Source organism: Onychomys torridus, chromosome 14 (assembly GCF_903995425.1).
Source record: "Onychomys torridus chromosome 14, mOncTor1.1, whole genome shotgun sequence".
NCBI lineage: Eukaryota > Metazoa > Chordata > Mammalia > Rodentia > Cricetidae > Onychomys > Onychomys torridus.
Window position 1 is genome coordinate 67,674,230 of NC_050456.1, and position 14,095 is coordinate 67,688,324.

At 46.7% G+C, this 14,095-nt stretch overlaps 1 protein-coding gene across 5 annotated transcripts in view; it reads right to left on the reverse strand.

Annotated features, from left to right (window-relative positions):
* Ttc7b (tetratricopeptide repeat domain 7B) overlaps positions 1-14,095 on the reverse strand; it is a 214,079-nt gene that overhangs the window by 77,947 nt on the left and 122,037 nt on the right. For all 5 annotated transcript variants that reach the window (XM_036205761.1, XM_036205759.1, XM_036205760.1 and 2 more), the window contains 5 exons: positions 11,454-11,537; positions 10,274-10,378; positions 8,529-8,646; positions 6,514-6,571; positions 778-850 (listed from right to left, as the gene is read on the reverse strand). In XM_036205761.1, coding sequence (XP_036061654.1) covers positions 778-850; positions 6,514-6,571; positions 8,529-8,646; positions 10,274-10,378; positions 11,454-11,537 — 438 coding nt within the window. The remainder of the gene's footprint in view (positions 1-777; positions 851-6,513; positions 6,572-8,528; positions 8,647-10,273; positions 10,379-11,453; positions 11,538-14,095) is intronic.

Consider the following 14,095-nt stretch of genomic DNA (forward strand, 5'->3'; position numbering starts at 1 on the left):
GGCAGGCATCCTGGCTTGATTTGTTCCCAGGCTGTCAATGGAAGCTACTTCTTAACACTATTCTAAGGCAACTGGGAAGGTTAATGCATACCTCAGCCCAGCCTATAGGGCATGACATATCTTGACAACCAACCTCTGATTCACCCTTCCAGTCTGCACTCAGGAGTGCTGGGGTCACCACCAGTGCCTTGCACCTGGTGGGCTGGCAAGCATATGGCTGCAGTTCTTAGAACAGCTGAGAGGGAATGAGGGTACTAGAATGTGAAAGGCAGCTCAAGCTGCCTTGGGGAAGGTGAAGACCAGCAAGGCTTGGCCTTCCAGCAAGTACATGGAACAGTGAAGTGTTCATATCATTTATGCATTTTAAAGAGTCTGGTGTCTCTTGTTGATACCTTCTGGCATTTTCAGTTAAGCATGGATACCCTGTGACAATCAGGTTCCAGCCAGTGACTAAATCTCCACTATGAAATGCAGCACTGGGTTCCACTCTCCCATTCCTGTTAGCAACAAAGGCTCTTTGGTGACCCCTGGAGTCAGGGTACATGCCCTGTACTGTACTCATGTTGTCATCTGACCCCAGGCTGGATCAGCCTAGGCCTTCTGTCTTCTTCACAGCACATGCTCAAACTACCTTGTACCCCAGGGTCTTTTCTGAGAGGAGTTGGCTTCTTCTGAGAGCAGTGCCCAGCTCCAAGCCAGCCTCAGACAAAGGGAGGAAGGTCTTATGACGCCTCCAACTGAAGGAACTGGAGCTTAGAGAACATTACAGACACTGACCTGTCTGGAGATGGCGAGCTGCAGAGCCAGGTAGAAAGCTGCTTGGTGATCTGTAGGTGACAGGCTATGGGCCCTGAAAGAGATTCATTGCTATTACAATGAAGTTGTCTTCATGTCTGCATTTTGTTTTTTGTTAAAGCCTCATTTTCAGCTGAATTAGGCACCATTTCCTTAACCCTTCTCCCATACCACTAATGAATGTTATACATTCTGACCACCATGTGCAGACAGATCATGGGAATATGTTTTTGGTTCTTGTCCAGCACCTAAAATGGCCGTAGAGGTTCCCAGACTCTGTGAAGGGGCCTAGAGACAGGGACTCCCCAGGCCCCGAGGTCCAGCCTCCTCAACAGATGTTTCCCCTTAGCTGAACAGAAACTCAGTGTCATGCTGCGTCATGGTAAAGCCAACTAACAGGCTGTGGGCCCTGAACAAGTATTCACCCCTTTCCAATATAAACTCAGGCCAGATGATGGCTCCTTTGTTTAAGTTTGGTGTGGCCTAATGCTGCTACATCCGAATTTCTGGATTTCAGAAGAAAACATAAGAAAATCAAAGACCAGCTTTGCTTATAAAATGAGGTTTGGGTTTTTGTGAACCAGAAAGACATCCATCCATTCATTCTGTGAGGATTCAACTAAGTTCCATGCAGGTCACTACTTGTGTTCCTATAACTCTGTTGTGGGACAGGGTGGTCAGACACTAGGTTTGGCTCCATTCACTGGCCGTCGCTGCTGGATGCAGAGGCTGTTTTGGCTGTCTAACAGGCTGCAAGTGTAACTTTTTTCAGCTTTTATGTGGAAGTTGTCAGAAGCAATTCAAAATGTGTACAGGACCTACTTCTGCTTTCAATAATCTGGTAGGAAGAGAAAAACTTAACTTCCATAAAGGGAGCATAGAGCAGACTAATTACAAACTGGGTCCTGGATAGCAAACAACCATCTCCGTGATCAAAGGAGAGACTTTCACCAGCAGAAAGCAAATTCAAGATGAAACAGAAAGCCAAATCATTAGGGAGTCATCTGTGGCCAACTCGTCAGGTTTTCTAGAGACATAGGCCTTTTAGTTAATTGTCAGACTTCCATGAAAAAGGAAAAGACATGTAATATGTGCAACCCAGAAAACATGCCAAATCCATGAACTTGGGCATTGTATGGGCAAGTGCTGTGTTGTGTGCAGAACTGGGGTTTGTCCTTTTCTTAGTCTTTTAATTTACTTAAAAATTGTTATCATTATTTGTGTGCGTGTTGTATGTGTACCCATGTGTGTGCAGGTAAGTTTGCCTGTGAGTGCACATCTGGAGGTGTGTGCACACTGTGTGCAGGTAAACCAGGTAAACTTGCTTGTGAGTGCACATCTGGAGGTGTGTGTGCATACTGTGTGCAGGTAAGCTTGCTTGTGAATGCACATCTGGAGGTGTGTGTGTGCACACTGTGTGCAGGTCAACTTGCCTGTGAGTGCACATCTGGAGGACAGAAGTATCTGTTCTATTGCTCTTCATACTTTTGGTTCTTTTTCCCTTTTTTTTTTTTTTTTTGAGGCCTGGTCTCTCCCTGAACCTGGGGCTCAAAGCTATGACTAGACTGACTGGCCAGTGGGTGCTGGGAATCAAATTAGGTCCTCATGTTTGAGCAGCGAGCATTTATCCATGGCTCCATTTGCTAACATTAAGAGCAAGGCAAATTCACTCCTGGGGAACCCTTACTAGCAGCCTGGCTACAAGCCACAACCTTTGGGCTTTTCAGCGTGGCTTTAAGAGATGGCGGCTGAGGATTCATCAGCCCTGTCTCTATTGCATTTCAGCTCCCATGATTGACAAGCACTGGTTCCCCATGCATATGCCAAGGAAAGGACTTTTCTTTGGTGTTCTTAAGTGAGGTGAAAATGTCACGGTTTCTGTCTTTCCCAATTATCCAGTGAAAATGAGTATAAAATCGATTATGAAGAAACATTTTATTATGTAGAGTAATTTATTTTATCTCATCTTCTTTCAAAAATAATAAGGCCAGGTTTCTACAGCCATCAAAAATAATTTGTCAGAACTATAATTTTTCTCAGCCCAATGTGTATTTTTTCCACAAAGTAAATTAAATCATGGTTGCTCCTATCCAGTGTCAACTAAGTGAGAAAAGCTGGCAGCTGATCTGGTGAATTCTGAGGGTGGATGGTGATTGTTGTGGGCAAAGGCTCCACTCTGGTCTCATCAAAGGATTGTGAACAACTAACCACAGGCCTATAAAAAAACAAACTACAAGTGCTAGCAATTTCGCCATTCCCAGGGTGCCTGATGGTGACTTCTAAAGAATTTCCTCTGAGGCTAATAATGAAAATCCAACTGCCAATTTCTACTGAAGTACGCCTTAAAACATGCATAGTTTGAAGTGCCTTACTTGGAAATTTGCTAGTGAATTAAACTGACTTCTTTAGCAAAGGAAAGGGGGCGGCTGGGAAATGGCAAACAAAACAAGAAAAAGTAAGTGGGGTTCACCCCTTTAGACACCACACACCTTGCATCAGTTGTGTGGGACAGCTCAAGCAGCTATGTTTCCTAGGACACGGGCCTTTGATATGCTTACTGCTACTCTGCTCGATGAAAACCAAGTGCCCAGCGCTACAAGTCTGAAAATTCTACACAGATCTCAGGTAGGGAGCGCCTGGCCAGGTTGCTGAAAGAAACTCAGACAACTGAACATGCCATCACAGTGATGTTCACAGTGCCTCTATTGGTAAAGCACCTACACCTTAATGAATTCAATTCTTCTTCCATGATAAAGAGACTACCCATCTATTCATCCATCCTCCCATCTGCCCACCTACCTGTCTACCCACCCATCCACATTCTCCCATCTATCCACCAACCGAGCTAACTCTCCACCTACCTACTCTCCCCTTCTACCCACCCACTCTTCCATCCATCCATCCATCCATCCATCCATCCTCCCATGATCTACTAATCCACCCACCTACTCTCTATTCACCTACTCATCCACCAGCCTACCCACTTATTGGCTTATCTTTTCATCCATTTACTAACCTACCTACCCATTCACCTGTCCCATCCACTCCCACCCATTCATCTGTTTATCCATCCATTCATATTATGTAGTACTTAGAGTAAGTACCCCAGGCTCTAGGAGTCTGGGGATAAATAATACAAGTGCCTCTCCTTAGGGAGCTCTCCATACCCCACCAGAAGGAGAGACCCAAAATGATCATCACAGTGTAATGGATGCAGTGCCCAGACAAAGGCATATGGGCTGCTGTTGGGACATGGATGACTCAAGTCTACCTGGCTAGACACCAGCACATCCAGAGCATTCCTCAACTCCAGCTCCAACAGTGTCTAGAGCTGAGCCAAGAGTATAGACAATGCTGACCAGTTTTGATCCTGGCTTACAAAGCACAGACCTCACAACAATGATGACTACATTTATGAAGAATCTATTATAAGCATCTTACCTAAGAATACCCAGAGAAGGAGGCAAAAGCAGAAATGGAATGGGGGGAATATGTGACACCAAGGCTTGGTCTTTATACCATCATCCTGCTGTCCTGTTTGGCTGATTTCTCAAAGTCCCCTTCAGCTCTGATTATAATGGGCGCAGAAGTCGTGAATTAAGAGGACTATGCACAGTTAAATCAGAGCACTCTCGCTAGGTGCACACCTTAAGCTTGTCCTGGTGGCTTTAGCACTGAAGTCCCACATTCTGGGAACAGCTCAGCCCCAAGCTATCATCTTCTACACATAAACCCACCACACTTAAACCCAAGCTAGGGGGAGAGAAAGAGACAACAAAGTGAAGCTAGATATGCCGTGCCACCCCGAGTGGCAAGCATGGATGACATAATGCCACTATTTCTCCTGGGAGCAGTGTTTACTAGTACACTCATGACACATGCTGTCACATCTTTGCTAGTGCTTTTCTCCATGGATGTCAAAGTTCACCGCAGCAACAGCTTCTAACACTGCACACAACAGTATTTTCTCACCATAGTTCTGTTCAGCGTGAATGAACTGGTTGGTGACTAGGTTATGGGTAAGAAGAGCTGATATCCCAATATCTGGATGAAGCCACACCACTTTGATATATTCAGACATTGCCCCTTTGGAGTGCCCCGGAAAACAAATCATTCCAAATTCTGGCTCTAGTTCTGATTAAGACTTCATTCCCACAGGCTGTATCTGCAACCCTATCCCTCTTTTAAATGTACCACTTTCTTTTCAAACAAAACAAATGAACAGCAAAACCAGAAGCAAAAGAATAGTATAAACAGAACTCTGGGGAAAACTATATAAAATACATGGCAGAGAAACACTTCTCACCCAAGTGGTTTTAAATGCTCTCTTTACATTTAAGAAGTAATACAATCTTTCTTATTTACTTAAAATCTTTTCCTTAAAGCTTTTATTAGGTCCCTAATTCACTAAAATAGTCAATGTCTACTTGAATCAAAATCATTCTATGCATTTAAAAACATTCTGTATTTCAGATAAACACTAATTTAGGTTAGTCTTCTGCAATGTTGTCAGTTGGGTTAGAAGGGTTTATTGCTCCTTAGTCCCTTATGAACAAACACATTAAATCTCTTTCAATTCAAACCTAAGCAGAAAAGGAACAGAGAAGAATTCAGGCCGACAGAACAGCGGTTACATAACCCTCTGCTACACAGGCAGCCCCAGGCGGACCACCACTGTGGCTGTTTTTAGAGACCCACTAAGACGTGCTGATTTAAGGGCAGTAAAACAGATGTGATGGCCACTTTCTCAGGCATCCGTGTGTGGGTTGGACAAACTAGAACTGGAGAAAGCAAAACCTGGAATCATTTGAAATGGAAATGCTTTCGTGCTCTGGGCTGAGAAACACTAACAACAGAAGCTGAGCCCAGAGACGGGGCTCTGCAGATGTCAACTTTTTGTCATTAATCGAGAATAGGACCTGCATAACGGAGGAATTACAGACAAGCCTGCGCAGAAACAGAGAAAAGAGGCACAGGCACTTTTGAGGAGCAAAACCATGTGATAAGGACTTGAGGAAAAAGGCACATGGACATAGCAGGCAAGCACTAAGCAGCTCTGAGGAAAGCATCTGACCCAGGCGGCTAGCACAGGGAGGCTCATGAGGGTTTCAAAGATGCAACCAAGTATCCAACACAGTTTTAAGAAATCAGTGTAACTCAGATGTTACATGATCATGCACATGACAGGATCAATTCCAAGTCTAGATTTTACCTCACAGGGCTCTATTTTCAGAGACCAACTTAATTGTGATGACTTCTTATACCAGCAATGAGTAGAATTATTGACAGGTAAAACTACCTAGATCCTGCCTCATCACTGGCTCCATCTCCATCCCTGGTGACTCCTTTCACCCCTGCTCCTCACCCCTGCAGCTTGACACACAGAAGAAACAGAAAAGAAGGACCCCTTTTCAAGACAGTGCCAAGTGCCTTTAATAAAGGAACCAGCTCCCTAGACAAAGTCTCTATCTTTCTCATGCTAAAATCACTTTATCAGGAATGACTAAAAAATTACCCCAAAGAATTAAAAGTGTAGGCGAACAGGGCAACGAGTGATACCCCACTTCTAGTTCCGAGGTTTCATGTTTGCTACTCAAGACAACAGACTCCCGGGGCCAACACTGCTTACATGATCTTTAAAAATACCCTGCCTTTTTCATACTCATCATACTCGGCTGTCATTGCCTACAGCAAGTGAAAAGACGAACTCCCACTCACCTCTGAAATGCAAGAAGCGCCTTCCTCTGCAGGACCTCCTGCATCCCTCGCAAGGAAGCTGAGAAAAGGGTTCTGTTAGTAGGTGGCAGGAGAGATTGGGGTGGGGAGTGGCAATACTAAACCCACTACAAAAGCCACGTTACATGTACCAAGTTCTGAGTGCCTACTGCACCAGGCGCTGCTAGGACAGGAAGCCTGTCCCATCCCCAAGGCTCTTTCCACGCTCAGTGGACATTACTGTGGAACAATGTCAAAGAGACAGTGTGAGCTTTGGGACCTTAGTCTCACCTGTCACATACACAGCAAACTGTATATCTTTGAACAGGAATCCAGTCTAGCTTATCATTGCTACTTTCCAAGCACATTTCTGTTCAAAAGAAAACCTGGAGCATGCAAGCAAGGGAGCGGGGAAGCATTTTTCCAAAGACCATTTGAACTCCAGAAAGAATACCATGGTTCCTCTAAGGCAGACACATATAACTATCTCTGCCAGGATGGTGCAGTCAGGGATCAAACACCAGTGATCAATGGCCTTCAGAGATCCTTTGGGTACTGAGCAGCTATGACCCTGGGCCACAGACTCTGGCTTGATTAAGTTAGGCTAGTTTAATTCAGGCTAGCTAATGGCCAGGATATAATACCTTGACATCAACATAAAAGATGGAGCTGCCACACCCAACATGGGTATAGGAACATCAGTTCACATGTGTGAGGCATCCTGGCTGTGAGCAAACACTTCCCTGTGTAGAACAAGGGAAATGGCTCCCTTATCGCCTGCCTAGGAACAAAGAGGGGACTTTTTAGTGAGTAAGGATGAGTCCAGAGCAGTCTGTCTGGAGCTGCACTGCAGGAGGACCCTTACCTAACAGCTGCACAAGGGCAGCACTGGCCTGCCAAGAGATCAGCAGTGGGAGGCTGTCCACAGGGCTGGACAGAGCTGGGCCTGCGGCTACCGAGAACCTTGACTGCTCTACAGAGAATCTCTAGCCGACCCAAGTGAACTGGAATGCTGTAAGAGGGTGCATTCAATAGGGTGCACTGATTCTCAAGGCTGTTTAGGGTCGAGTCTGAATCAAGAATTTATGTGGTAAGACTAAAGCATTCAGACTTTCCCCTGAAAGTCAATATTTGAAGACATATGCTAAGTATAGTCAATATATCAAATGTACATGGAAAAGTAGCCAGAAACTCAGTATTGAAAAGCAAATGACATGTCAAAAATGCAGCATTTTAGGATAGAGAAAGAAAACTTTGGGTTAATTTGTAGTAGTACAGTGGTAGTCTGTCTTACTATGACCCGGGGCAGTGGGGAGAGTCCCCAGGAGGCTGGCAAGATTCTACCTCCTGCTCTGGTGGTGCTATAGGGCATCTGCCTTATATAAGTCATTAAGCTATATATTTGTCTGAGGGTGTGTGTGTGTGTATTCATGCTATATTTTATAAAACATTAAAAAAGATCAGAAAATAACATCGACTTATACTTTCTGTAACAGTTTTAAGTGTATAAAAGATTTATTTTAAGGTAAAAAGCCCATCAACCAAAACTGTTTTAGTATATTCAAAGTCTATGAATCTCTACCCTCAAGAGCCATGGGTACTGGTTAGCTACACTGCATGTGTACAGATCTGTGAGTTAAAATGTGTGAACAAAGAAGTGGACAGTCCTTGACCAGTAAAGGGTTGCTCCCTGCAGGTTTTTGGCCATAAGCTCTTCTATACTACTGAACCTAAGATCTAATAGCCACCTTTTCCCTTAGGAATGGGCCAGATGAAGGGCTGGGGCCAGGATGGGTGTGGAGTTGTGTTGGCCGTCTCATCTTGCGGACTTGCTCTTCTTACTCTAGGGTACAAACCTGGGCACCACTAGCCCCATGTGCCTCTGAGCCCAGCTCAGGGTTCTAGACAAAGAAGAGAGGAGCATGGGCTCACAGGCCAGGACACTGGGACAGCCCAGCGTCTGCACCCTCCTAAGACAGAGGAGACTAGGAGACACTGCCGCAGGCGGCTCCTCTTACCATCAGTGGCTTGCAGACTATACGTGAGCCCCAGAGCCAGGTAGCCTTTGGCCTTGAATTCTGATGTTTTCTCTCCCACATCAACGACAGTTTTGGCAAACTTCTCAGCCTCTTCCAACTGAAAAATAAATTAAAAGAACAGTATCAACCTGTCAAACTTCTAACATCAGTTCCCATGAGCACCTGTTGCTAAAAGTGGGTTTCCAATGAGCTGCTGGAGAAACAATCCCAAACCCTCCAGCTTCACCCTGGCGGTTCTCTTTATTAAGCCTTTTCTGTCGTCCACAGGACTCCTATTTATCTTCTGCGATGTGCCTTCTCTTCCAGGGTTGCTTCCTATTGGTGGGTTTCTACCTTCTCTGTCTTCACTTTAAACTGGTTGGTTCTAGAATGTGGATGGACCCAGGGGTCAGAGGTCAAATGAAATATATTTAAAAAGAATAAAGCTCTTGCAATGTCTTGTGTTTGGGCTTTCCCCTTTATTCATGACATAAAGAATGCATTCAGACTTGGATTCTTTTTGCCACAAGCTGTTAAAATTTCAAAACTTGACCTATTTTACAGAACACAGCACACTGGCCTCGCACCGGCAGATTCCTGTGAGACCATGCACTTGTGAACTGCACACTCAATGAGACCTCTTGCACAATTCACTAGAAAAAGAATGAGATTTGTTTCTTTTAAAGTGTGGCAAACGATAGTACTGAAGCTGGATGTAACACAAGGGAGTTCATTATACTCTTGATTGCTGAGGCCTGTGAAAATTTTAATACTAAAGGGTATGAAAAGACATACAGGAAAGATTGTTACTCCCACCTCTACAAATGATTCGTTTTGGGTGTTTATCACAGTAATAAACAGAACCCCAGTTGGGAGGAGAACAGCAGTCACTGTGTGCCAAGCCAGGGCACACTCTGTTGCTCCCTTCCAGGCCCTCAGATTGTTCCTCTGCTCACAGCCCCAAAGTGTCAAATGCCAGGAGCGCATCACGGCACACCATGCCTGTGGCTCTATGCCTGCTTGCTCTTTTTTCTGCTGTCAAATGCCAGGAGCGCATCACGGCACACCATGCCTGTGGCTCTATGCCTGCTTGCTCTTTTTTCTGCTGTTTGTTCAAGGGAAATCGAACAACGACGGGTCATTTCCTTACAAGCTCACTTCTCTTCTGTTGGGTGAGAACACATGGAAAAGGAAGCGAGTGAGGACTATAAGGAAATCACCTGACTCAGCGCGGAGTCCTGGGCTTGGCAGATTATTCTCACCTTCACTAACTGGACACGAAGGTGAAATGACGTGAACGCTCCACTGTAGGAGACGCTTATCTCGACTACCAGCTGAGCAAGTTCATCAGTTTTCTGCTTCCTGCTGCTGTATTTGTCGAGGTGCTAGAACCCTGAGATTAGACCACTGCCACCTTCACCGTTTGAACAGGACTGTCTGTGAAAGCGCTCGTGAAGAAGACACATGGAGGAAGTCATGTTACACATGTGCTGAAGCAAAGGAGGCCAGAAACCTTTGGAACCTTCTCAGTCCTACATGCCACAACACACAGCAAGCGGCATCCCTCTGAGTGTGAATCCAGTCCAGCTTATCGTCGCTACTTCAAGCACATTTCGGTCCAAAAGAAAACCCTAAGTACTCTGGGAATCACTGACTCCCATGGGGTGAGTGAGGTTGGCATGGAGGCATGGAGGAAGTTGACCCTGGGCTAGAACCTGTGGAGAAGGGGAGAAGCACCCACTTACCCAGTGAAGGGAACCCACACAGAGCTTGGCTGCCAGGAGTGGGATGGTGGCATCATCTGGCTTTAGCCGGATGCATTCCTTCAGCACCTTCACAGCGCGGGCAGACTGCACAAGGACAGAGCAGTTCTGTAAAACTCACAATGTGGACAGAACGAAACTTCCCAGCCTTCTCCGAGGGGTTTCCCAACCAAGCAGGGGCCAGGGGCCTGTAATAACCAGAGCCTGGGGCTCAGAGGGACAGAGGTGTGAACTGTTTTCATGAGCAAGTTTCAGTGCGGCCTCAGGACATGCCTAACTCCCTCCTTGCTTAGGCAGCCACTGCAGCAATGGGAAAAGGGGACTGCAGAAGTGTGCACTGATGCAGAAAACAGACTCCAATTACAAGCAGACCAAACCCTATTGCTGAGCTCAGTTAGCACAATTAATCTCCTATGTGACACTTCACAATTCACCGAGGGCCAGACTGACCAATGGCTGCATCTCTATCAAGTGTGCAAATGCCAGACTGACCAATGGCTGCATCTCTATCAAGTGTGCAAATGCCAGACTGACCAATGGCTGCATCTCTATCAAGTGTGCAAATGCCAGACTGACCAATGGCTGCATCTCTATCAAGTGTGCAAATGCCAGGGCTGCTACCCCATGCACTTGTACATGTTTTTGCACTCGTCTGGTGACCCTAGGAAGTAGGCACGTATGTTGCTAAAAAGGAAACTGAGGCACCAAGGGACACGCCTTGTATCACTCTGTACCCCAGGCTTCCACCAAACAGCAGCAGCAAGTTATGACAAGACTAACAGCATCTGCTGCTTGACACGCCACACTGCCGGAGAACCTAAAGACACTCCCCCATTTACCCCCCCCCCCCCCCCCCCCCACATATGTGCACACATACACACACACTTCTGGGACATGTCTACATTCCCAAAGGAGTTCAAGACTTAATCTAACCATGGACATTTCACAGGAGTGAGTCACAACAGGTAAAAAAAAAAAAAAAAAGGGCATCTTAGTCCTATGCCCATCTTGAACCCTAAATAATTAAATTTGGTGCTCCATTATGAAAAGGCCATAGAATAGTTTGAAATCATATCTTAGCCTTCCATGAGGTGGTAGGTGTATCCTTCATGAAATTCAATGGCATAAACCTGGTCAGAGTTGAACTCATGAAGAGACTCACCTTTCCAGCAGCCATCAGAGACAGAGCAAACTGGTACCAGAGGTGGAACTCCTCAAAGGCGAACTTCATGGCTCTTTCTAAGCACTGGTTGGAAAGAGAAAACATCCCCACACTGAGAACTGTTATGGCAGACCCGTGTGAGTTTGCACCCATGGCAGTTAAGTCTGCCAGCTCCACTAACCTTGAATGCCTACAACTCTCCACCTTCCCTGGCATTCCCCCACCATGCAGAGCATGATGCCAGAGGCTACAACGGTTCCCAGCTGCCTAGACACATGGGCGATCGTGCTCTGGGAAGAGGTGAGGCTGGCACACAAGCATCCCAGCCACAAGGCCCAAACTGACAAGTGTCCATGGGCAGAAAAGGGGGCTCTACAGAAGGAACCAAAGGCTTCAAGAGGAGCATCTACAGGAACGGCCACTGAACTGGGCCAGGACGGTGAGAAAAGAACCGAGTTTGGAGACAGGAATGGTACTTTAGGAAGAGGGGCAAAGACCATGGCACACCCAGTGAATCCAATTGGATAAACAGATCACTAGGAGGTAGGGTTGGAGCCCTGTCATCTTGGAGACACAATTCAGCTGCTTTTCCAGGTTATTTGTTCTTTTCTTCTGTCCCCTGAGATCTCCTGCCACCTTAACGGTGGACTAATGAACTGCTTTTATTCTCCTACCCCCGCTCGGCACCACTGTGGAAGCCAAGGGCACACTCAGGCTTCTTGGCTTCTCCAGTGCTGGCCAGTCTGTTGTGGTACACAATTCATAAACTGCCTCTTGGGTAGCAAGGTCCCAGCAGGAAGCATGGCATAACCACCTCACTGGGGCGGGGGGGCAGAGACCACAGAGGGAATGGAATGTTCTAGGGACTTCAAAGTCCACAAATACGTCCAAGTTAGGGCCAGAAAGGGCAGGCCCCCCAGGAGGATGGCGGGCACCGTTTCTCCTGAAGGGGAGGGAAGAAGGGTGAGAGAAGAAACTGAGGTGAAGACCCTGAGGAGAGGGCATGGAAGCATGTCACCACTCAGTCTCAGGAAGGGGGCAACAGGTTGGAAACAGGACAAGCCGCTGCTTTAGCTAACAAAGCCCTTGGCTCCATGAGGATACTGTGGAGCACACTGGAGGACAGTAGGCCTTAGGGCCAGCGAGGCCTGGGGCCAGCGAGGCCTGGGGCCAGAGGAGGACAAAAGGCGCGGGTGAAGAGGGAAGGGAAGGCTCGCTAGTGGCGCCCAGGCGGGAGGATGTGGAGAGGCTACTTCATCCTGTTCTTGTTTCCTCGTGGAGGCAAATGACCACAGCAGATCTTCAACAAGGAGGGCCAGGCAGACAGAGAGAAAACCGAGGGAACACACCAGGCCCCAGAAGACGCAGGAGCATCAGGCTCCTGGAATCAATGTGCCCCAGCTGCCAGGCCATCCTGTGGTGAGGCAGCTGCCTCAAGGGAAAGGGGGCTCAAGAGGGCTGCCTGCCCAGCCCACCGCTTTCTCTGTCAAGGTGGAGTGAGGTGGCTGTTGAGATAAAATGAACTGACAGAGCCCAGAGAGGTAAAGTAAGGCAATGGACAACCAGGAACCCCTCAGACTGCTCATGTCAAGGTCACCTTAGACTGGCCTGGGTGTGCCGGGACAGCTACAGCACCTCATGCTGGTTTTCTCTGAAGTGCTCTGGAACAGAAAATGATGGCATTCTCACAGCTACTGGACAGAGGGAAGGGCGGGGAGCAGGAACTAAGGGGCTCATGGAGGGGCCCACACACAAACACAAGACATAACACACAATAAAACAAACCAGGGAGGTTGGGAAGTGGAGAAGACAACTCTAACAATCTTAGAGGCTGGGGAGATGGCTCAGTTGGTAAAGTAAGTGCTTGTTTAAACACAAGGACCTGAGTTTGGAGCGCCAGCACCCATATCAAAAAAAAAAAAAAAAAAAAAAAAAAAAAGCCAGGAGCGGCAGCATGTTCCTGTGAGGCAGAGCTAGTCTAAATCAGTAGCCTCTTGGTTTAGTGAGAAGCTCTGTCTCAAAAATAACGTGGAGAGCCCCTGAAGACAACTAGTATTCACCTCTGGCCTCCTAACATACAGCATACTTTCACATAAGCAAATGCCTGCACACACACATGCACTCATGCAAACAGACTCAGATCACCAGGCTAGATGGCAAGTGTTTTTAACCACTGAGCAGTTTGGCCAGCTCAATTTTTGTTGTTATTATTCTTGGTTGTGTGTGTGTGTGTGTGTGTGTGTGTGTGTGTGTGTTGTTTTTTGTTTTTCAAGACAGGGTTTCTCTGTATAGGCCTGGCTGTCCTAGAACTTACTATGTAGAGCAGGCTGACCTGGAACTCGCAGAGATCCACCTGCCTCTGCCTCCCTAGTGCTGGGATTAAAGGTGAGGTGAGCACCACCACTGCCTGGCATATTTTTTTAATAAAATAATCAAAGGTAGAGGCATCTTGGTTTTTCTAAGATTTTTTCTGAAGTTGTAATAATTAGGATTAAATTACAGTGCTCCAAGATCAAGCAAACCAGCCACTGAGTAGACAGAAACAAGAAATCCATGACTGCACAGAGCCTGGATTTATGGAAGAGCACAGCCAGGCATGGTGGTGCACACCTTTAGTCCCAGCGCTCAGGTGGATCTCTGTG